General features: G+C 39.2%; 1 protein-coding gene across 2 annotated transcripts in view; it reads right to left on the bottom strand.

Moving 5' to 3' along the window:
- LOC118331905 (serine/threonine-protein kinase PAK 3) overlaps positions 1-24,052 on the bottom strand; it is a 29,030-nt gene extending 4,978 nt beyond the window's left edge. Inside the window, exons 1-11 of one of the 2 annotated variants that reach the window (XM_035667001.1) lie at positions 23,878-24,052; positions 10,196-10,389; positions 9,969-10,069; positions 8,094-8,247; positions 7,939-7,976; positions 4,968-5,030; positions 3,441-3,596; positions 3,186-3,360; positions 2,427-2,490; positions 1,185-1,233; positions 951-1,063 (exon numbers count right to left, since the gene is read on the bottom strand). In XM_035667001.1, coding sequence (XP_035522894.1) covers positions 951-1,063; positions 1,185-1,233; positions 2,427-2,490; positions 3,186-3,360; positions 3,441-3,596; positions 4,968-5,030; positions 7,939-7,976; positions 8,094-8,247; positions 9,969-10,069; positions 10,196-10,367 — 1,085 coding nt within the window. In that variant the 5' untranslated portion in view covers positions 10,368-10,389; positions 23,878-24,052. The remainder of the gene's footprint in view (positions 1-950; positions 1,064-1,184; positions 1,234-2,426; positions 2,491-3,185; positions 3,361-3,440; positions 3,597-4,967; positions 5,031-7,938; positions 7,977-8,093; positions 8,248-9,968; positions 10,070-10,195; positions 10,390-23,877) is intronic. The other variant, XM_035667002.1, reaches the window with a different exon arrangement.
- Between the last annotated feature and the right edge of the window lie 1,792 nt (positions 24,053-25,844).

Genomic DNA, 25,844 nt, shown 5'->3' with positions numbered 1-25,844 from the left:
AAAAGCAAGAGAAAAAGAAAAATGTAAAATTTCTTGTGGCTTTAGTGTGACGTGAATTTCATGTTGGGCTTTTCAGTTCAGACGTTGCTTTGTCAAATCAATAACCTAGGCACACTGGTTGACACTTACACTTACAACACACAGCAGGTGCTCAAGCATGATACTGTCAGCTGTGAACAATAGCAGAAAGGCCAATGTAATGAAATCAGAGCTGAGTGGAACAGATGCTAAAAACTTGATGAGGAACTGAATGGTTGTGTGTTTTAATTCTTCTTTACTTTTAAAAACAGTAGGTGGCAGTAATGTACCTAAAGATTAATGCTGACCACTATTAAAAGGCAAAAGAAGAAAGAAAAAGACACAGAAGAAGAAGAAAAATTATCTGAAAAGCTCCTCAGAGGATCCCTCAATGTCATTATGGTAACAACATGCATTGACCTGTTGGCAAATTAACACCAAATACATTCAGACTGCTTCCTGAGATTAGATTTTTATTAGGACCCTCCAACCATCTTAGAAAAACAAAAATAACAAAGAATATAATTAACATATGCTACAAAAGCTATAACAACTGTGCCATATACCTGTTAATGTCTTGTTAAAGTGGTATGAAATCTTTGTATGGGCTCATATTGTGTAGATATGGGCAGGGAAGTGTGGTGAATTTTTTTTTTGATTAACCGATTACAAAATTAATCGAACTGATTTGGTGTTCACTATTGTTGGTTTTTGCTGTCCTTTATCAGCCTATCATCTGCTGGTTTGGAGCTCTTCTCTCTATTATATTACTGGAAATCTCATATATTTTGGTTTTGCAATTGGAAGACATCACCATGGGCTCCAGGAAAATGTGATGGCTTTGACTCTTTCAAAAATAACCAAAAACAGACCTTGACTTCAGGTTTATGTTCATTTTTGTGTGAAATGTGACCCTGCGTGTGAAAACTGACCTGTCCAGGTAGTTCACTATATTGGAGTTTTTGTTTTCCCTCATCACCAAGATCTCATTGATGATCAGTTCTTTCTTGGGTTGCTGCTGCAGGTTCATCTGCTTGATGGCCACCTGAGAAAACAGACAAGGGATCTGTGGCTCAGAACAAGAGTAAGCCTGACAGCTTAGCAAGGAAAAATAAATAATATACAGTATGTGAATGTTGTTTCATTGACATTAGACTCTGACTTACCTCTTGGCCGGTTGCTATATCGATGGCGGTGTACACAGTGCCGGACGCTCTGGTGAAACACAAGATCAAAATCACATGTATACACTGATAATCATAATATGTAATTGCCTCAACTCTAACAAATTCACAATTCAACATCTCTATCTCTATCTTTGTCTATACAGCGTAAGGTATCTCTGAAAAACTTAGTGAAAAGCTTCAAGAGCCTTATAGCGTATACTTCAGTGAAATTATGTTTATCATCATTTTGCACTGCAGCCACAGAAACAGAGCTAGATGTTTCTTAGACAGGCTTAGGAGGACACAGTATGATTCACCCACATTTCTATATTAATTGGCTGAAGACCAATTTTAAGTTACATGCATCAGATTTAGTAGTTAACATTCAGACCACAGATTATAACTTAATGAAACTTAACGAGAAAAGCAAACCCTGCTGGGATGTGAGGGTAAAATTAGACTGAGTGGACGAGTTAGCATGTTGGCATGGCTAAATGGTTTTGTTGATGCCAGAGGCTTGAAGTTATTTTATTTTTTATTTTTTTTGTTTTTTCATTAACAAACTGTATGTGCTATTTTTAACTTAACCGGTATTAAATAGCCTTAGCAGTGATGAGCACAAATACTGGATCCACAAATTTATGGCTTCCAATAGCTGGTCAAGGGAATGGTATGCAGCCATTCTGTCCTTATTTGGAAGCGTAACTGATGATACTAAAACCTTTAGTAAATTTAGGCTCCTAGTCTTTCCCTCTTTCTCTTGCTGTCAGCTACACCGGTGTACTGTCAGAAGCTATGAATAATGAAGCACCGTTCCTCGTACTAATAAGTTAATGATAACCCGGCAGAGAGTAAATAGACTGTTATCTACTGTTTAAGATAGGAGCTTCCTGATCAAATATGGAAATAGTGACCATGAGCAGATAACAACCACACAGTTTTTATCTGTGCAGATGGGAAGTGAACAGGGAGAGTGACAGAAAAACAGCAGCCTTTAAAACAAAGAGAGAGAGAGAGATGGTTGAGCTAATCTTGCCTTTGGCCATTTCAGGATACAGTTCTCATTTCCTCTCTACTTAGTTTTCTCCCAGTCATTCAACCTGACCCTCCCTCTGCCTGTGTCTCACTAAAGTGGTCACTACAGCTCCATTTCTCCCCACGAGAATGACTGCTCCTGAAATTGCTCTGTGTGTTGCTATTTCTCTACTGTGAAGACTGGTTTATGACCACGGATGGACTTACCCTTGTCCTATTTTCTCGAAGCGTGTGTACTTCTTTTTGGGATCCCCCACGCTCACAATACTCCCTGAGTCAAAAAGACAATAGATATATAATGAGATTGTGTGGGCCCACACAGCCATGACTACATTCACACAAATACATAGAAAACATTGCTAAAATAGAAAGGTATAACCTTTTTCTGCCTTTTTCTTTTTCTTCTATTTCAGAGATATTCTGCATCTCTACTTCCAGGTGCATGCTGGTAACACACTCAATGAAAATTCGAAAAGTACTTCTTTGTCCTAATATGATTATACTAGTGCTCCCACGTTCTTTAACACTAGAAGCAATATGTGGAAAACAGCCACTGGAAACCAAATATTCATCTTCTGACACTAAGGTCACATTCTCAATATTTTTTTTGGAGGATATTCTACAATTAAATGATTATGATATATTTTAGACTACATATCTTTAAATTTAATTAATTAATTAATTAATTAATTAATTAATTTTTTGCAAACTAAACATTCCAAAATCAAGACATTTAGGATTTCTATACCAAAATAGTTCATAGTGTGAAAGGGTTTTACAATCATTTGCAGAGATACAATTCACAGGGAATAAAACTGAACAATTAAATAACTGTGAAATGTAAATGTGAAAACAATTAGAAAAAAAATGTTTTAGTTGCTGGTGAAAAATGCCTTAAGACCCTCAGTATTTCTAAAACTCTGCCCTGATACACATAAAAACATGTGCAGCTCTACAGACACGTACTGAGTCTCTCCAGAATCTCCTCATCTGTCATTTTAGACTTCTTCCTCTGGCGGTCAGTGTGGCGATACATTGTGTTGGACGTGTTCTCCGGTTGAACCTGTGACTCCGGAGGAGTCAACACTTCTTTGACTGGGGTTGGAGGCTTTGGTGGGTCCATGACGGAACGCGTGTAGATCTGCAAGGAGAAAAGAGTCAAAGAAATGCAGAAGGGATTCGCCGCCGAATGATTTCCCCAATTGCTCGGTATAAACTCACAGATTTGGTGTGCTCCGGCCGAGGCGCAATGACTGGAGGAAGTTCATCGTCATCATCCTCTTCTTCCTCCTCCTCTTCTTCTTCCTCTTCTTCCTCATCCTCCTCTTCTGACACAGGTGGGGCGATTGGAGGCTCTGATGATGATGTTTTGGCAGCCTTTGGGGGGGTAGAGATGTAAGTGAGTGTGGATGCATGCGTCAAGTAGCAGCATGGAATGAAAAAAAAAAAAAATTCAAATGTTACCCTAAATTAAACCAAATCATGATTTTCTCTAATGAATTGCTGTCACAGTCAGCAGCCTGCAAACCCCAAACCACCCAGAGTTTGAGTTCTGGCCAGCTGAGTTTCAGAAGAAGTCTAGTGATGGTGAATTAATTTCTAAATTGCATCAATAAGAGACTGAGATCATATCATTAAAAAATGTTATTCAAAAGCAGTGACAAAAATGAACACATGTGATCAAAAACAAAATACAGATAATCTGTTAAAGAATAATCTTTTAAAGATAATCTACCCTGTAACAGTACATCGTGTGTATAAAATAAAATAAAAAACAAACAAAACCAGAAATGAATGGGGTTAAATTGTCAGAAGCAATTCTGTTAATAGTGGAGGGAAGTCCAGTGAGAGCTAAAGAGACAAGTGTTAAAAAGAGTGAGGTGCCATTCAGCAAAGTGTATCTTTAAATCAGTTTATATTTAACTGTGCTATAGGATAAATCATGCTGCCACATTGCAGTCATGTGCAGTATGGCAATGAACTGTAGACATCCTCTTGATATGGAAGATACCTTTTAACAAGTGTGATTAATAAGCCTCAGGCATATTTATTATGCCTAATGCTCAGCCTTTATTTCCCTCATCCAAAGCTCTGCTAGCCTTGGATCATCTTCCTCTTATGGAATGGAAACATTTCATCCATTTCCAGTGTCGTCATGCATAAATGAAGCAGTGCAGCTTAGTTGTAGTGATTAAAGGGAAAGGGTCTGGCTGAAGGAAAGTCCCAGTCCTTCATTCAGACATAGTGGGCCTCTGACCTGCTCCAGAGAGGGCTGGGCCAAGACGGTAGTGCAGAAATGAGTGTCTAGCTAACTATAAGCGGTGCTATGTGGGTTTTTTTTTTTTTATAGAGCCATGCGGTAATGTCTACAATGGTGATGAAGTTACAGGCACATTATTGGAAATGTGGATTAAATTGTAAGGAATATGAGCTCATACATGCAGTTTGATAGTCATCACAACCCTCTGTGGCATGCGCCCCTGCCCTGCCATTTCATAGACGGTCCATTTGGATAAAGATTAGAGGTGCTCTGGTGGAAGATAATAAATACATCTATAACATCAAAAACTAATAGATCCAATCATACCCCCCATGGAATTTCAATACAGAGAGTGATGATGCCTCTAAATTAAAATATTTGTACGCATTTTGCATTAGCCAGTTGGAATAATCAAAATTAGGAGATCAAATTTAGCTTCAAGGCCAATGCAGAGAAATATCATGTGGAAAGTAATATGGAGGAGTTACCTTGTCAAATAATGCGCTGCAGGTTCTAAGGCTGACAGGAGGCCCAGATGACAGCAGTCGGTTCTGAATGTGAAGGTTGAGAATGGGAGGATTTACTCAAAACAAACCCACACAATGTTTAAGAGTAAGTGGACTTCAAGGAACGAGGGGAGGGCAGGGGTACGCTACTGAGGGATGGACGTTAGGTCCGTAAATTGTCCTCCTACCACCCAGCATGTGGAGAGGACATGATAGAGACACATCATGCCACCTGAGGACTGTCTTTGCCCAAGCCTAGAACACATCTCTCTCTACTTTACTTTATTTCTCTTCAGTTTTCTTGTATAAAATGTTATTTTAATCAGCTTTTATGTTAACGATACAATAAGGGAAAATAACTTCCACCTCTGTTCATGCACCCATAATGTTCTTATGCCTGATTTCAAATGTCCTGATAACATGTTAAAGATGCAATCCATTAGACTACCAAAATTAAAGATTAGATTATAAGATTATAATTAAATTATTGTCAAGTAGTGTTAAAGTATACACATATGCACACACAAATACAGACAATTGTGTTAAAACTCTCTTTTCCACTACATTTGTTTGTGTTTCTTGGCACATATTATGTTGGAAACTCAACATAACTGACTTCACTTTGACATCAAGGTAAAAATGTAAAATGTGGTGCTGTATTACAGCAGGATTCCACATGAGGAAAGTTTACTGTTAGTGTTGTTTATGGTAGTGTTTGATACTTGAACATAACTGTTACTCTCTGTTGATAAAAGAGAAAAGAGAGCTATCTCTCTGAAGAAAATGAAGTGGCTGCTCTCATTCATTTGACTGGATAAATGCTGTTTCATTATAGCCTATAAACATTTTCCATTCAAATCATAATTATGACCAGGTAATGATTAAATATCACAACTGGTGTGATAACTTTTCTCAAGTTGTAGCGAGGTAAAGCTCACACTGATAAACAAACTCTTAATGCTGTGAATGCAGTTATATAAACAGTGGTCTAGCTGTCTGTGTTGGTTGCCTTGTGGTCTGACACTCAGACAACACACTAAAGTTAAATATCCAGGACTTCATCTATCCAGGTTCTATTAATAGGACTAATATAAAATCATCACAGTTATGACTTAACTGATGGCTAAACAGGGGAAACTCCAGGACAGAAAAACCAAGACCAAGTTACCAATCACTTAAAGCAGCAACAGAGGCAATCAAATTGATCCTGAAAGATTGAAGAACTTGTCTACCAAAAACATTTCAGAGGTGAATCTATCGTCTGGTAGAGGGCACTAAAAAGGACACTGAGAACAACATTCAGCATGTTAGAATGGTTACAATTGGTAACTCAGGAAGTAAAGTTTAGATTTTCTTTCGAGGTCCTAGAATCTACAACTTTTTGGCCTGACCAAAAGCTTGGATTAGGATGCAATAGTGTCCCTACATGTAGCACCATTACCCACACTTATAAATGTACGCTGCGCTAAGGTCAAGATGAGGCTCAGATTTACCTAAAACATGAACTGGCTTAAATGGATGCTCAAAGAGGTCAAATAAACACCAGAGATATTATAATATGACCAGTGGATAGTAATCTGTTTTTATATATGACTAAACAACATGGGAAAATGGCTCAAAACTGTTCTATTTCTATTAACTTCTTTAATCCTTAATGACAAGACAATAAAACAGCAGGGTGGATGTGGTCCGTAGCAAGTAATAAGAAGAGAATATAAGTTGTTTAAGGAAGGCAAAACACAATATATATATATTTGTTTGTACAGTTTGCTTCTGTAGACAAAGTATTGGCACCTCTCCTGAAGTTCTGCTTGCCTGAGACACTGCGGCCCAATCCTAGTATGAAACTGTAGCACCATAGCCAATTGCTGAGTCACCTCTGCAGACCGTGGACCACTGTGACAGTCCAAGGCTGAGATGCTCTCAAATACCCTCACTGGGCTTGCACAACCTTTTAGACCCACTGCCACACCCGCTTGCCCTTCACTGGCAAAGAGCTCTTTCAAGCGGTAGCCCTGCATTAACTGACACCATTGTCGTTCGCCTGGGGCAGCGAATCCCACTGAACAGACTAGGATTCCACTTCTTCACCCAGCTGAGCGTGTACAGGCCAAGGCATTCAAAGCATAGATTACTCTGGTCAAAGCCAGGAATGAGGTCAGCACAGCGGGAGTCCTTCTAGATGCAGCTGAGCCTCCAGTAAAGCTTGTCTATTGGTATTTCAAAATCTGGTTAAGTCGATTGGAAAAATAAACAATGAGCAGCAGTAGCTCTCACAGCAGTCACCGTTTCTGTGCAGGATCTGCAAACTGATTGGCGTGTATGGAAAATTCAGGGCATTATGCTGCAGAGTGAGGGCAGCATCCCCCTAGAGAGGAACGCACACATTTTGCCCATTAGAGGCGATGAACGTGGAAAGGAACACAGTCTATCCCAGAAATTCTTAGACACAGTTATTGAGAGTAAAGTGAGAAAGATTTACTGCGGTGCAGTCAAAGAGTTTCAAGGCGATGAAATAAAGCCTCATAATGTTGAAACTTACCTGTTAAGAGTATTACACTGTTACATGTATATAAAATCAGGAAGAAATATATTTTCTCTCCATATTACTGTGATTTGAGAGATTTTCCAAAGCAGTGAAACTTGTAACATTTTTACTAATAACCAGACAGTCTAGGGATGTCAAGATATGCAGTGCAGCAATATAATTCCTGATAAAACAGACCGAGGAGAAACCTCCAACAAAAGGGGGCATGTTTAATTAACAACATCTTAATTCATTTAAAACTGAGCATTAAATAGTAGTTAGGTATTATCAACTGACATATATTTTGTCAGTTTATCATATCATGGTGTTTTTCTTCAACAAATATTCTTAATAGTGATGTAAAAATGTAAAATATTACTAAAAAATAACACTAACCAAAGTAAGTTTATATATAAAAGAACTCACCAGAGTGTTTGCTGCTATGTACCCATGTGCCGACTTGTCTAAAACAGAAAGGAACATTGTTATAGCATACTGAAAATCTTTTGTATGAGACATTAGAATGAATATAACATGTTTCTTATATTGGTGGTTGTTGTCAGTATCTTGGTGTTGCTTACCTCCCGAGGTGAAGCTCATGTACTTCTGGTTGTTGACAGTCTCTTTGGAGTCGTAGAACTTTAAGACGTCCAACACAGCCTGTGGGTTCTTCTTCTGCTCCAGTTTAGTGATGTTCGAGGTCTGTAGGAGCCGTGCCCACTGCTCTGGGATACCCTGCACACATAGATAGAGGTTGATAAAGGTCGTTCAATTATAGCCAGAAACTGTTGAAAAATGTATACGTAGTGTTTCTGTTTTAGGCTTTTAGCAGCCTGGATAGTGGGGTGGACAACTGATCACTACAGGTAAATGGGTTGAGACACCTCTAAATCCTACAAACATTTCCCCACACCGACATCTCTTTAAGCCTTAATATCCTATAAAGAGATTTTTTTTAATATTGGCAAAAATAAACATTTAATTTGGTAGTGAAAAAGATTTTTACGATTATACATACAGTATTTTACTATAATTTCTGTCTGAGTTTTCTTTGAGTTATGTCTACCCTCTCAAAACCATTAGAAGAACTACATATTAAAAGAACCGTTTGACATTTTGGAGAATTTGTTTATTTGCTATTTATTCTTTAGCTTAGCATAAAGACTTGAAGCAGCAGGAAACAGCTAGCATCAACCATACTTGTTGCTTTCACATTTCACTTTCTGTATAGGTTAAACAAACAAGATATAGCATGTTTAATAGTGAGCTTTAGAGATGCTGGTAAAGGTAGCTAGCTGTTTCCCCCTGTTTCCAGTCTTAATGCTAAGCTAAGCTAACTGGCTGGAGCTTCATATGGACAGATATGACGCTCAGAAAGAGAGTGAAATTCCAAAAATAAAAAGTTACTATTCCTTTAAGGTATTTCTACACTTTTTTAGTCTGGTTTGCATGTTTTAATGCCTGTGGAGTCTGAATGTGATTGAACAATGGGTTTCATTCATGCCATCTTTATACATGGATATTTTTACACTTAGAGAAACTGTCTTCGGTTCTGTGAAATCAGTGATGTTAGGGGCTCAAATGATACTTGGAGGGTGTCAAGGGGCAAATAAACAGTAATCCATAAAACCATGAAAGACATGAAATTAAAGTGGTTTGGTTTAAAACTGTCTTAATGTGTTACAGGCATACAGCTTATCAAACGAACAAGGAACTATTCGTTACTGATGTCATGGACTGAGTGCTGTTCATTTGCAAGTCAAATAGACCAGAACACATACAGTATTCCAGAGTATACAAGTTTTAAAGGGGAATGATGAAAAGTCTCTATCTTAAAAGAGTTATTCCTCTCAGCCCTAACCAAAGACGACTAAACAAGAAATTTAAGGTACAGTATATTTAATGCAAAACAATGAACTATTCTGCACCAATCAGCTGAATGAACATCTCTGTGGGATACAAAACTGACCATTAAAAGCTTTATAAGCTTTGCTTTGTCTAAATGTTGCTTAGAGTAACTATTTGCTGGGGAATGGCATAAAGTATAAAACAAAACAAAAACACTTTATTAACTGAAAAGAAATGATCAAATTCAATGTAAAGAACTTTAAACAGAGAAAATAATAGATGGAAACATTGTGTCATGGTATTATATATCTAGGTTTGTGTAAGAATAAAACGACTGCAAACTGATACTGCAGCTAAAACGTAATTTACCAAGAAACACTGAAGGATTCCAGTGCAGGTTTCAGCTGACAGGGGAGATAGATTGTCATTCAAGTCACTCGTGACCAATTTTATGTGGAGGAGAATATATCATTAGTGACTCTATCACCTCAGGGGATTTTGATTTTAGAAATGCGTGCTGGGACTGTGCGTTCAGATGGGGAAGTGGATTTTAGAAGCACATCAGTCCGTGTTTATATGCCTGATTGTCAGGTGAAAGAGATACTTACTGTGAATTCTCCTGTTACAGCATCAAAGCCAACATGAATGGTGTGTTCAAAGTCTGAAGGTAGGGATATCTCAGGGCGTTCCTTCTCCTTTTTCTTGTTTGCTACAGGGAATGAACAAAAAGTGATTACAGGCTGATCTCTAGTGTTTTTATACGCAGGAAACTAGTAAATAATGTGCGTTAATGTCGAGCTGAGCGTGAGTGTGACATGTGGACAAGGATACTCACTCTTGTCTCCCCCGGGGAAGATGGAGCGCAGGCGGACCTTCTTGTTTTTCTCTTCAGGAGCCATTGGAAGCGGTTTAGAGGCGTGATTCAACAATGAAGAGTCTCGGGAACTACTGTTCATTCTCAAGGGGGGGGCTGGTGGTTTCTCTTCAATATCGACACTATCAGACATCTTTAGTAGCACTCACAATGTCCTATGAGAGAGATAGAAAGAGAGAGAAGTTCAGTGTTAAAAAGTCTGGCTAAAGATCAGTAAGAACTTTGACAGAGGAACCGCTGGCACCTAACATAACAACCTTGAATTTTAACTAGTACTCCCTAGCAAGTGTACAAAATACAATAATATCGACTATGGATATATGAGTCTGTTTTGGTTAATTTTTAAATGATTTTGTCAATATCAAAGTCGGCTGCAAGCAATGACCTCGTAATGACAGCTTGTTGGATGCAACAGAGAACACAAATTATATAATATCTGTCTATGATGAAATGCATATTATATAACTGTAAAATGGTGTGAAATTGACCACTGAATTTCCCAAATTGTCCACTCAACAGCCCAAAACCCAAAGACATTAAATTTATAATGATATAACACAGAGAAAAGCAGCTAAAATGAATGTGATTATTTTGCTTGAGAAACTACTTCTAATCAATTAATCCTTTCAGCAACCCAGCAGTCACAATCATTTTTACTTGTGACTCAGTAAAAGTCTGTTATTTGATAAAAGTCTGACATTAGTGAGTTGCACAGTGTAAGTCTTTTGGCTGGTTTCTAAAGAAGCAGAACTAGGGTAACTTAAATGTGAAAAAAATCCATATTAAGACTTGATAGTTGCATTCAGGCAGATCTAATGCTGACAAAATACTCCTAGTTATACTTTCAAAGTGTTGTATTTGCCGAGCTTTGGCCTATTTTAGAATTGTAACATGAGGAATCCTGTTGCTGCGACACTGGATGCAGGTCTAAGAAAATCTCATTGAATCATGTATATTTTCAATTCTCTGCTAAAAAATCTGATACTTTGCACAACACATTTTAAATTATTTAGATTCTTATAAGATTCTTGAAACTGTCATTTTGATGTAAAAAAAAAACAACAACAACAAAAATCAATATATCCTATGACCTTCACCACGTTTTCTCTTGCTGTTTGAATGGAGGCTATTTGGGAGTGATGTGGAGTCCAATGTCCACGTCAGCTGTGAAAACGGTAACCAGGAGTTGATTCTAAGAGAAACCGGCAAGAGTAAATGTTCCCATCACTCATCCTCTCATCTTCCATCTACCCACTACCATCTTAAACTCCTTCACTGCCTCACCCTGAGGCCAAGCCCATCATGTGATGTGCAGCACAACCGTCCCAGAAAGCGGGCCATCCAGGCTGCCCCCTTAGTGGAGACCTACATTAGCAAACAAAGACCACTCCTTGGCTTATACACGGCACTCACTGCCCCTGACAAATGACACATGTGCTTTCCCAGTGGCCTTTACAATTTTATGCAACCATCTTCTGCAGAAGGTTGGTTACACCCTTCTCTTTGTTCACTTCCTGAAAGAACTGGTTTTGAATGAAGGAATTAGATTAGGGGAAAAATGTTGCATATATTGATAAGATCAAGACCTCTTTGTTTTCCCGTTCTGCAGGCTCAAATCTTGAAAAAGACGCTTCTTCTTGTGAAACATATTTGTCATTTCCTGTTTGGACGCTACAACCAGAACCAACCAAACAGTCTTTATAACTGCAGAGATGAGTGACTGTTATGATTTTGTCTTTCAGTCCTCTTATGAACAACACTTATAACAAGTCAGCCATTTAATCTAAATTCCTTCATTTTCTGACTGCCTACTGGATAACTACAGGTTTATGTACACACTGAATTTGATTAGGTCAGCATTTTTCAATCTTGGATCTATAGAACAGTTTCTCATCTACAGTAACAGTTTTACTTCCCTTGGCTAACATTAACCAATATGCATTAATGCATAATTAGTCTGATTCTAATGTTTTATTCATATAAACTAGCCTACAAAATATTTGCCAATACTTATGTGAAAAAAGTCTGAAGATCAAACACTGGTCTAAGACAAAAGACTACAAATATAATCTTGATGTTTCCTAATAAACAGACAGGGTTTTTTGTCCCTCTCTTCTTGTGATGTGATGAGAGGAAAAAGAGTTTAGTTTCACTTGGCAAGAGAATGTAACACAGAAACTACATGGTGATCCATTCAATTAACAAACTACTCCATAGTCACAGCAGGAAATGATTTGGAAGATAGCAGCCCATACTTTTCCTGGCTTTCAATATCAGAGCGTGCTGTAGATGAATTTTCGTGTTTTATCTGAGTTGATGCAACAAATGGTGGACTACAGTGAAGTGGGGAACATGACAAGAATAAAGATTTCTTTAAAAAAAAAAAAAAAACCCCACTGCAGCTCTTTTTCAGATTGAGATCGATTGTATCCATGAGAAACTGGTGAGCTACCCTTTCCCGAAACAGGTCACTCCCGACAGATTGGTTAACTGTATAAATAAAAGTTACATGTTTGATACAGCTTAGCTGCAGGGCACCCACTATGTGTGAATAACCAGACAGCTACAGAGAAACACCTTATGATCTTAATGTACTGGTAAAGATTATTTTCCTGGCATCTTTCCATGATCTTATGAGATACAGTGGTGGTGGGGGGTGGGGGGGACACTGCTGGCAGTTTCTACCATCATGCTGGGTGAGACCAGACAACAGCAGCAAACAGGTTCTTTTAGGTTGAAGGTTAGGCGTGTCACTAACAACAAAACCCGGTAAAACTCTGCTGTTTACAAAGGAATGTCACAATATTGACATGCGAAAGCAACAGGGAGTTTCTGCCAATGCAGCTATCCCAATACCAGAGAGAGAAAAAACAACAGGAAGTTGCCGGTAGGGAAGACATAGGGACTGCCATCACTCTGATGAACATTTAACTCCGGACACAGGAACAATCCCTGAGCAATAACCCTGTGACTCAAACATCCACTGCTGTAAATTATTTATTCTCATTGTTTAAATACTGTATACGCTGTGCATCCACCTACCTCGTGTATATAAAGTAACCTGTTAGATAAAAGCATCCTTTGCACTCTGCACCATTGCACTAGTGTCTTACTGTATACAAGTGTTATATATGTTTATATATATATATGTTATATATATGTTATATATATAGTATATCTGTACATAACAGTTTTACACATACCGGGACATTAAAAGTGATTCTGACTCTGACATGGTGGTGTGATATGGAAGCCTTACAGTACATACCACTTGACACAACAGGCCCTACTGTATACAACTGACCATTTAAACAATATCTGAGCTTCCCATTTTCACCATGCTGTAAAACAAAGGTTTCAAAATGCTTTATAGGATTTCATTTAAAATGCCAGTTATGGATTGATGCTAAATGATCAACAAAAATGCACAGAACAAGTACACAATGAACCACTTGAACCTTTATTAGCTTTGCCACTAAGGCAAGCTAGCTCAGATCTGCTGGACTGCTACTCACAGCATATCATAGCTTGAAAAACAATGTGAACTTTGCAACATCTTTAACAAAAAATAACAAATAGCATTCAAATCTTAAACAATGTTGCACATAATCCCTTACATATATCCAGCTTGTCCTTGTTTTTCCATTACAAAGACACATACAAGTGCTTCTGTCCTGTTGAGAGTAAAGCAGCTGTGACTGATGCCTCTGTTAATCCATTAACATAATCTTCTGAACGCGATCTTGCCAGCTACAGTATGTCATACAGCTTTTATAGTCATGCACAGAGGTGGATTCACGAACATGTGCACATGGCACAAGCAAGACCCGACAACAGCAACTGAGATCTAATCAATCAGATCACAATCTGGTCGGCAAATACAGAGGAAAAAAATCAATGGCTGCAACATCAAATAATGACGAGATGACAGGAGGTTTTGAACCCTTTAAACATAAAATTGATATTTTCTTGAGGTTTATTGGGTGAATCATACGTGTAGTATGCCTTAGCTCCATTGATACTCCTGTCCTCCATGGGAGCATGCAACACAAAATACACTTACAGTGAAGGTAGAGTGCATGCTCATAAATATGATAATTTCAGTAAAAAAGAGGAGTGTCAATGAATTATGTAGCTGAAAAACACATCTGACTTTGGTCACTTCTATATCAGGCAACGGTGAGAATCTTTGCCACTGGCTACACCACAAGTAACCAGTTTTATACATTACAAATCTCTAATGCAGGTCCTCACTGCTGTGTGGCTGTTGGGCTAATCACCTGACTGCCAGCCGATGCAGCAGCTCTGCCGAGCGGTCGGAACGGCTAAAGATGGCAGATTCATGGAGGCCCGGATATTACTGATTCTTCACTCACATAAAACACTGACCTATTTACTGTGCAGACTGACAGGCAGGCAAGCAGTCAGTGAGTTCACTGTCCCTGAAACAAGCAGCTCCTATTTCTGAAACACACACAGGCTAGTCTCTCAACATCATAAATCAACTCTATGTCTGCCGTTTGCCTGATGCTGAAGATAGTCGGTTCATGAGGCTGAACTATATCAGCAGACAAGGAAAAAAAGCTTCATTAAGAGACCAAGTTTTCTCTCAATGTACAACAGCTGCAACACTGATCCATAATATGCTAATTTGTCAGAAATTTCACAGCCAAACCTCATTCTGCTTGGCTGGCTTTGGTGGGATGTGACATTTTGACAGCGATATATAAATGTCTAAAAAAATCACACACACAGAGAACCACCGCAGACACAGCAGCTCAGCTCAGATATTACTGGGGATGTTTTCACATTTCTCTCCCATAAAATATTAATCTATCCATGAAGAGCAGGCATTTTCTCTGCTCTTTCAAACATTAATGCTGAATTTGAATGGCTAACACAGGAAGAGGCTCTAATCTTGAGCCCATGACGGCCCAGTAATGGCCCCGCAGTGGGGGGAGGGCTCCATAAGCCCAGCTCTTCTTCATGCCCCTGATTAGGACACGCTCTCTGTTTGACTTGGCTTTGGCTTTGGCTGTGCTTCTTTGAAGGATGCTGATTACTTGGATGGGATGGACAGCTAGAGGACATTCAAAGGATAAGGAGGAAAGGGGGGGGGACACACTCCAGAGCTGCAGTTTAGCATTGTTACCTCCTCTTTCTTGGTGCAGTCCATACTGTACTTCTACTGGCCACTTGAATTAGAAAAAGTTGGCCTTTTCTGCTGTTAGCAAGAGCACAGAAAGAACAGTTCACTCGACAACCTTCATACACACAGACAAACCCAGACACTTCCCCCAGACATCAGACCACTGGAGGCCAACGACGCACAGATGTCAACATGTTACTGCACAAACGCTTCTCTCTCACATGGTTGGCCTCTCAAGGTCAGAATAAAACACACAAAGTCACAGTGTGGATGACATCGTGCTTTAATTTCAAAAGAAAGTGGGGAGGAGGAGGAGGAGTTTGGTGCTCCTTCATCTGTTCTGATAAAAATGACTCCCTTTGAAGGGGACACAGTCAAATTTATGGTCACAAGATCAAAACCTCATGTGGTCTAACATGCCACAGCATCTAAAAGGAAATCATCTAATCTGATTCTAGTTTTATGTATTCATTTTTAGTTTATCGAAAAAAAAGTGAAAAAAGTGTTATGTGACTAAGCAGTGACACCTGATGGTTATTATGTTATTAAATAAATTTTCATCCCTTCTACTGGCTCTTGAGTCCAGTCTCCCTGGGACTGGGTTCACATGGACGTGTACAGACCTGGAATTAATGTTCACTTTTTTAAAAACCATAACCACACTCTTTACTTAACTGACATGTACAGATATTGTAGAGAGATTGGCATTGAATGTTAAAAAAACATAAATGTAATCCAGGCTTTTGCAGAATCATTCAGTATCAACATTGTTGTCTTATGACAGGATTTGGGCTTTAAGTGTGACTTGATATTTTGGGAAATTAGCTTATCAGCTGACTTGCAGAGAGTCAGATAAGAATAACACTCTTATGTCAGTAAACTATATAAGAAACTTCTCCCAACTGCCAGTTAGCTTAGCTTAGCATAAGGACTGGAAACAGCCGAAAACAGCTAGCCTGGTTCTGTCCAAAGGTAACTAAATCCGCCTGAAGCTCACTAATTAACGGGTTATATCTTGTTTGTTTAATCTGATTTTTGCACCTACAAATTCAATATTAGAAATCCAGGTACTTAATCAGTATTAAAGCCTAAAAAAGCTGAAACATTGTGAAGACAAACACACAGAACATGCACTGAACCTACAATCTCCAAAACATTAAAATATAGCTGGCTACTATTTCATACAATTAATGACTGTGACTTGGTTACTGTGCTATAATTATTTTTGACATTTCAGCTTTTGTCAGACAAGGCTCCACTTCTCTGGTTTGGTCCCCCCTCTTGCAAAACTCAGACGCTCTACTTTGCATACAGCTGCCAACGTTTGGTTCATGAAAGGGACAAGTCACAGCTCACCTCCTCAGTTTGCCTATAACAGGTGGCAGGTGAGACAAGGTTGTGTAAGTTTATTCTCAACTCGTGGCGTTAACGTAAATCTTGTAGAGTTCACTGTAAGTAAAGTTCCTGTGTCATATTTCATGGAGAAAGTTTGTTTGTAGAATGATTTTAAAGCAGCAGCAAACATCTATACACAGGGTAACAATTAATATAAACTCAATAACATATTAATGATGTTCGGACAAGAGCCAGATAAAAGCTTCATTACATATTCATAAATACTGATTCAGTTGTTGTTGCCTTCTCAGAAAGTGTGAAATTGTTTCTTTCATCACGTGTAAATTGCTTCACGAGTATCATTTACCAAACAAAAATGTCAAAATCAAACTTTTTTTTCCCAGCTTCTATTTTTAGCTCAAACACACATGCCTTGGGAGAAAGGCATGAAAATGTTGAGCATGAACATCTTTTAATCGTGTTGGTATAAAAGGCTTATACCCGTTCATAATATGCTAACTAGAGCATGATTACACAATATCAAAGGCAAACCACTTTAAATGTCCATTCACACTGACCTATTACATCCCAAAGAGCTCTGTAAAACTGTTGCTATACATACAGTATATTATCCTGTCAAGATTATTTTTGCTAAGACCGAAAATGACATCAAACATGCAATCGTTACGAAACATCTTTAATCAGTAACCAGTGATCTATTATTAGCTACCAGCCAGATGTCTGTCTCATCTTGGGTTTTTTTTGTGTGTGTAGAAAACTCGAGACAAAAAATTACACAGCAATGAAACTGGGTCACACAGCAGTTACAAAACTTGATTTTTCTACTATGGATATAAAGATGAAAGGCAAATTGAGGTCCTCGACTCCACAGAACTAAATCCACCACATATTAAACGTTTTCTGATTCAGCCTCATTTAATCTAAATCAGATTACTGCAATGCACCTTTTGTTTGGCTGTTCTGATCTTGTCCGATGCTAATCAGCAACAATACTAACGAGATTGAAAAAGCATGATTGTTTTAAAAAAAACTACACAAATTACTCTCTAAGGATCCAAATATTCGTCACACAAAAATATTAAAAACAGAAATACACAGGTTAGTCTACACTCAAAACCCATTTATCCATCACAGCCTACAATCCACTATGACTCTCATTTTACCAGGCACGATCCTTTCCCAAACTCCCCTGCTGGGGAGGCTTGAGAGCTTGCTGTGTCATTTAATATTTAGTGCTGCTCTCTCATATCCACACATGCACGTGTATGCACAGACAGACACACACTTTGGCTACATGTCTTAAACCTGTCATGTTTTCTCATTTTCAATAGATTTTTGTATCACGATCTCGACAGTTTTGGTGGGTGTTTTCTGGGGTCATTCAATTAGCTGTGTGCACACATCTTTTTTGATGAGCACGTCAGCAGCAGAAGTAAACAACATTAAATTAAAAGCATGAAATCAAACTATTGAACAGTCACAGCTAACAAAACTGCAGTGCACCATGTTCTGACAGTTTAAGCTGCTCTCTGGATGAGTTACCAGTCGCATTGAAAATACTTTAAAGTAAAGCAGTTTTTTTTCTGTCAGGTGGGAAATTTTATCAAAATGGACTACCAGTAGCATAAATGTGCGTGCTTAAAAATATGGCTCATTCTGTCAAGTGGACAAAAGGGATTAAAAATGTAATAAAATTACCTAATTTCTAAACTCATTGACGCTATACAGGATGTGTTTTGAGAGCTCCTTACTTCCTGACAGAAAGGCCTCATTTTAATTGAAACACATATTACATACACTTATTTTGATAAACCTCTGTCTGTTATACTAGTACATTATGACAGCTTTTCTATTCTCCCTGACAGAATGACTTACCTTGTTATATTATATATTACATTTATTATATGAGCATATTCTACTCATAACCTTGTATTCAGGACTTCAGAAACTGTAAATATGAACTGGCATTCACTCAGGTCCATAATAAAAACACAAGACGGATGCTGAGGTTTGTGGTTACTGCTGGCTTGGTCCAGTGGTTTACTGTATATCACCAGCTCCACAGCTCACCTTTTTTATGGCTTTTTGCCTTTATTTGAAAGTTGGACGTTTGTGGAGACTTACGGGAGAATCAAACAGAAGACATTGCAGTTATAAATTATGCATCTTGGACCATAGACCGCAGGGAGGCCCAAAACCTTGAATACTTCATACAGTTTTGACATTCCAAATAACCCTCATAGTTTTGCCCCATGGTGGTGGCTACAACCCATGAATACATGAATGCAGCGAATACACTTTAAGTAACGAGCCATACAATACATCAGTTTCCAACATCACAAGAAAGAGACACCAATGGCTCCATGTAGGCGATTGGACTGTCCTTCACACCGACACATTCTCATCTGACCTTCACTGGAAGCATCTCTAAGTGTCAAATATTATACTGTAGAATTTTAATTTCATATCTTACCTCGAACTTGACAAAGCACTGCATGGGGACGTGCGGGCAATCAGACGTACAAGGTTTGGTAACTTGACTGTAACCAGTCATCTTTGAATCAACCTATACATCGCATTCTCACTCCAAAACAGATGCTTTGAGTTACATTAAGTTTGTGTCTAACAAAGATGTGAGCTCCAGGCACAGGTAACGCCACTCATCTTGTACTGTCTGCTTTAAGGCAACAAAGTGGGGTTCCTTTGCATTAGTGTGGCATGGGTGGGCATATTTGAATGCCAGCTGGAGGCAAAGAGGGGAGTGGATTCCCTCCTACAATGCCAGCTGGTGCACCTGCTCTGAGTCAGGTTGAAAGGGTTAAAACTCAACCATTATAAGGGGACATAGGAGGAGTGATAACAGCTTGTAGATTATGTACATGCTGTCACTCTCTCACAGTATTTTCTCCAGCAATGTATAGTTTGCCTCTATGCGAGGTCAGTTAATATGTTGTTTTGTGATTGTGTAAAATCCTTCATGTATAGGAAAAAATATATCCAGACATCACACCTATTCTACAACTATATTGCATCTCATTACTACAACTAGCATTTCATTTTGATAACCTCTCCCATGCCAAATGCATATAGCTGCATTATGACTTTGCATAGACAAACACTACCAGGAGATTAATATTTGTGTCGACAAGTGAATCAATGGAGAGGCACGTGTTTGCACGCAAAGTAGTTACACCTCCATACAGCTGAGAAAAGAAACTGAATTCCTTGTTTGGAGACAAGGGAACAGTGTAACAACACTGCTCTGGATGATTCTCAGTTCAAACGTGTTATATATTCCTGACAGCGGAGTCATTTCTTTCTACCTAGAGTTACAAATGTTGGATTATGCGGTTATGGTGATCATACATAATTTTGCACAGAAACTGTGCTTGGATATTTTCCATGATTCATCTTAGTTTTGTGATCATAATTGTGTAATATCAGTGACTAATCAAACATGAGGATTGCTGCCTTTAAACTGAAGTTATGCTGGAGCATGTGTGAAGGCCTTAACTCAGGAAATACAGACAGGGAATCCACAATAGGACAATCAAAGCAATTCTTCTTTTTCTTTTGAACCACATATGAGGTCACTGGCAGTCTTTTCATTCACAGCCTTCAACATTTTATATTCTGTATTCTGTATCTTCAATCAAATTCAAGTTTAGACACTCCTCTGCAACTCTCTGCAAACTCTTGACCTAGTGAAACTTGTTAATCTCTTAAACCACCTGAACCCTATTCCTCTTCTGCAACATTTCATCCATTAATTATCTATAGTCTCTATCCATCTGGGGAGTCTTCACCCATTGCACCATCTTACTGTAGGGGTTTATATACCTCTTACTTTCTGGAATCTTAAATATTTCTCTTACTATCTTAAGCCACATTTGCGATTTGTGTTTCATACATCAGAAGCAGTGCAAGTCACAGAAGTACTATCTTTGTTACAAACAGATGAGCACATATAAACACACAGACACACACAACCCTATTCTAAGTAGCAACAGACATCAAGTAGGGAGATTACGGAGGGAGCTGTGTCAATGTGTCAGTGTGTGAGTGTTTCCTCTGTTACTCTCTCTCTCCCTGTCTCCCTCCATCCATCTCTCTCACTTACTCCCCCTCCCCTTTCCGAGACAAAATGGCCAGATGGCTTCCAATCCTACATGCTAATCCACAACACACAGACTGTAGCTCTGACACACCTACCACAAGACTACTGCTCTGCTTTAGACAGATATTCCCCTAAACACACACAAAACACCACACATGAGGCCACTGCACATTTATAAACTGTCAACAAGAGTCCTAAACGGCCACTACACCGGACAATAGCAGCATAACTCCCTCAGACTAAGTCCTCAACAGATGGAGGCCTACTTGCATGTGCTGTGTGTCCTACTATCATATTTCAGGCAGCCCAGTTAGCAGGCTACAAGCCAAGATGAGGTTCTGTGTCCACTGCTTTTGTTAGCTGAGGTGAGGTAAGAGAAGCTGTGTGTGTTGGGTTACACTGGCCAGTGGAAAACATGGGGAAGCCCAGAACTGCACGCCATGGATAAGCCATAGAGACATGCAGGCAGACATACTGTAAAAAGAAAGGTTTCACATTGCTGTTGTGCGCAAATAAAGTTCTGCTTTTATCATTTGTTGGGTTAAATAAAGGCGCAGGACAATTTATGGTTACATGTGGCGGCAGATTAAAATTAACCATTTCATTTTGGCCATACAGGTCGGGCAGATGCTCATATTAAACACATAAATAAAACAAAGTAAAACGATACATCTAATAGTACATTTATCCATGTGGCTATGAGATGAGGAGATCCTGATAGGCAATATCTTTTCTAGTACTGCACACAATACTTACCGGACAAATCAAGCTAGAATAAAGTAATTCATTATTTTAGCAAAAATGTCACATGTCTTTGGTGAAGCAGGAAAAGAAAAACAATCAGTTATTACAGTGCATACACTCTAAATGTTGAAGTTGTATCTCTTTCCTGTGATGATTTAGTAAATGAGTTTCCCTCCCTTCAGTCTCGCAAGCTAATTCTATCTAATGTTGTTCCTACAAATAAAAGTAATGGAAGTTTCGGTTATGCTAGTTGATCACAGGGTCAGTTGTGAAAACACTTGCATAATAAGCCAAGGCGCAATAAGCTTTGATTTGACCTGCACAATTCATGTTGACACTATAAACAGTATGCTTTAGGGTGTAGTTTTCCTTTTATTTTTAGTAACACAGAATGCACATGCTGAGTATTAGACTGGACACATTACCACCTTTTAACTGGCTTATGTTCGTGTTCTTTCTTTGCAAATATAAAATTTTCATGAGGTGCATGTAACCTACACAGAGACGACGGCCTATATGGATAATTTTAGGCAAGCAGCTCTACCCAGACCCATATCAACACACAGAATACAAAGCTATTAATTGTCCTTTTGCCTGTAACAGACCTGTGTAGATAAAGGTGTGATGAATATATAATTCTTGCGGCATGTGGAGCACAGCGTCTGATACCCAGATCGGTGAGCAAATATACAGCAACAGTTTCCTAGATATGTTGAACAGCAGGGTATATCACAGCATCTCTGTCTGATTGTCTCTCTGCCTTCTGATTGTGACACTGCATTAGATTACTACTGTAGGCCTGGTGTCCTTTCTGCCAAGACCAGTGCTGTGCAATGTGCTGTACTGGCACAAACTACTTTATGTACTAACAAAATTTCCACAGAATTTCAGGTAGAAACTACCAAGTGATAATCAAACTAGGCTTTTGAGCTACATAAGGGACGAAGGAGTGGCCATGATAGTTTGTATTTAAATGCAAAAAGATAGCAGTAGACACCCTTGGATGAACATAATGAAGGCATGGAAGGAATGGAGTGCAGTCATGGTGGACAGATAGATTAGTGGTGAATGGAACAGCATGAATCACATCTATATCAATATACCAGGCCAGTGTTCGAAGGGAGTAGCACCTTAGGTACCCCATCCCCCAATTCCCCTCTACAATCATCTGACCCTCCCTTGATCACTGACTCCCTAGTATCCCTCTTTCACACGACAGCCAGACAACAGGTCTCCCATCAGGCCCTGCTCCTCACAAACCGGAGAATGACTGCGCTTCCTGATGGAGGAATCTCTCCCTCCCTCCATGTTAGCTCTGACACCACAATCTAAACGAGCAGAGGTGACGGGGAGGCACACGTTCAGCTTCAGCACCATAGCCAATCCTTCCATCCTTCTCCACCATCGATGGCTTTGGGAGAATCAGAGGCAGAATAGCTCGGCTTTCACAGGACCAGCCCCCACCCCCACTCCGATCCCCAATGAAGTCAGGTGATACAGATGTTGTATATCTCCCTGTCACTACAGCCGCCATGAAACTGCTACACACATCCATGATAAAGCCAGGAGGCAGAAGCGCGTCTCTGCTGTGTGTGTGTGGCCATAGTAAGACAGGAATGGAAACAGAAACCATTTCTTCATGAAAACCTCCCTAGAAAGGCCATAAGTGAGGCAGTGCAGAGAAAACAAAAGAGCATCCATCAGCGTATTAACCATCCATCACCCCCCCACCACCCACCACCCCCCCATCCACAGCATATACAGCTCTGATCCATCCGTCAGCCTCGGGTCTACAGACCCAAAATAGCATTGCTTCTTTTTTGTTCCAGTGTTGCCACTGCAGCTGCTGCATTTCTCCAGGACTGACACACACACACACACACTAACACACACATATACACACATAAGGCCTGTACAAACGCCACCATTGATTCTAACACCTCCTCATCAATAAAGATGCTATTTGCGAGGCACAAGGGAGTGCATACAGAGATGATGTGATGCAGAAGGGGGTATATGATCACACATAACATGTCCAGCCCATCTGATGCAGGCATCCATTTCCATCTCGCCCTCATGGACAGACTGCTGATGAAACAGCTGCCTCCTTAGCAGGGTAGAATGCAGAGTGGAAGAACAAGAAGAAAAAAAAAAGGCTACAAAGCACCCCTACATACACAGCCTCCCCCTCCTCCTCCTCATCTCCTCTCCTCCCTCCTCTGCCGCCCCCCCCACCCCCCTCCACATCCCATATTGCATACACAGAGAGGGAATTACCTGAAATATGTCTTCACATTCTCTTGCTCAGTGTTTCGTCTTTGAGCCCGGAGCTCTGGTAGATTCATCGTCAACCGTACAGTCCTAATGACAGTTTAAAGGCAGGATTGCCATTCTCTTGTCAGACCAGTTCCTGACCCTAAAAGCAAGCTTGTTCGGCAGGCTGGATGCTTCACTGGCTGCTCACTGTTCCCTAGCCCATGATGTCATCCACCCTGCTCTACCCATTGGCTGAGAGGCTGAATATTAATGCAGGCAGCAGGTCTGGGGGAGGAGGCAGCCAACGGGCAGACAGAGTTGGTTTTCTGTTTGACAGACCAAACCTGCTGAGCGAGAAGGCCAGGAGGGGGGGATTACATGTCCATGCTCAAGAGCTTTTCTTTTGCAAACTTGTAAGGCATTGGTCTGTGTTGCTAACGTATTAATCAATTTGAACTGACAAAGCTTTTGTAGAGGGATGTGTTTGATGCACTGGTTCCTCTAAAACCGTTATGGTTTCACAATGTATATGAAGTAATACAATATATAAGTAAGCAGTGGTAAAATATAACAATAATTTGCTACACAAAGCAAACAAAAGCAGTACACAACTAATTGCATGCTGAAATTCCTGCATTCAAATATTTCTGAAATTTGTCACAAACAACACCCAAACATATTTACCTGTGGTAAACAGAATAGTAAACTCTTACTTTGTGCAAGAGGGGAGATGATGAGAATGACCGTACTCCTTAAAATAAATAGAAATAACAAACATCTGTCAACTCTGGCTATAGGTGTAAAGCTTTCTTTTTTACAGGAAGATGCTGCTTGTGTATTTCAGAAACTAACCCCGGCGCCTAACACATATTTCTTAAGATGTTTAAGATTATACAAAACACAAATAGAGACGTGACTAGTTTAAGAAATGATAGTTAGCCTCGGATTTAGAACAAAATAATATTTAGCTTGCCTATGAACTTATGGTGATATTCATCACTGAAGAACTGATATCAAAGACGATTCCCTATTGCTATAAAGTAATGAATGACATATAGGATCACTTATAAAGTAGAACATACATGTTCTGTGCATCATTTGGATGTTTCTGGCAAAACCATGTACTGCTGATGTGATGTTGTTATTTTACTCTAATGCTACATGTTCAACCTTAGAGTAAATGTGTAACCACTGTTAATAAAGTGTCTGACAAAATGTTTCATTGACAGATTTGTATGGACTCTCCAGCCTTTTTAACAGTAATTATTAATATTATTTTGTATTTCTATCAGAGCAGGTATTAACATTTGGAAATCATACTAAAATTTGAAACCAAATATTTTCCTGAATGAATGATTTACAGATATCTTTTTTCAGAATATAAAGCAGGCGGAGACAACAACCAAAATGCTCACTGCATTTGCCCTAATTTGCCTATGATGTCATCTTTTTCCTCTAGCTCACCTGTGATTGGCTGACTGGCACAGCATCTGCTCAGTCTCATGGCTAGTGCTTCTAGCCCAAGGTGGAGGCCTATCTGAGGCTCTGTGAATCATGGCTGGTTGTCCTGACAACCCCTGTAATGTCGATTCCTTGTCGGAGAGTAATATGGCTGTTCTGAGACAGTGTTCACTCAAATGGAGAACCTGAAAATTACAAGAAGACAATGTCTGTTATAATACTTTATTCACATCAGAAGGTGGCCTTTGTAATATTTTTAATAAACTGCATAACTGCATCATATTTTCTGAATAAATGGAGCTTGGAAAAAAAATTGGATTATAGAGTGCAATAAATGTGGGAACATTTTTTTGTTTCTTTTAAAGCAATCATTGAACTTGGACGTCTTGGGGATTTAAAATATATTAAAATATTAATCCAATGCTCATCTTCTTTGACAGCATACATTTTTCTCCAGCTTTGCAGGCATGCAAGTGTTGCAATAGCAAGATTAAACCCAGCCAACATAGACAGGAAAGAAAAATGCA

Source organism: Morone saxatilis, unplaced genomic scaffold (genome assembly GCF_004916995.1).
Source record: "Morone saxatilis isolate NCDOM2014 unplaced genomic scaffold, NCSU_SB_2.0 Contig20, whole genome shotgun sequence".
In the NCBI taxonomy this organism is placed as follows: Eukaryota; Metazoa; Chordata; class Actinopteri; family Moronidae; genus Morone; species Morone saxatilis.
This window is presented reverse-complemented; position numbering and strand designations above follow the sequence as displayed.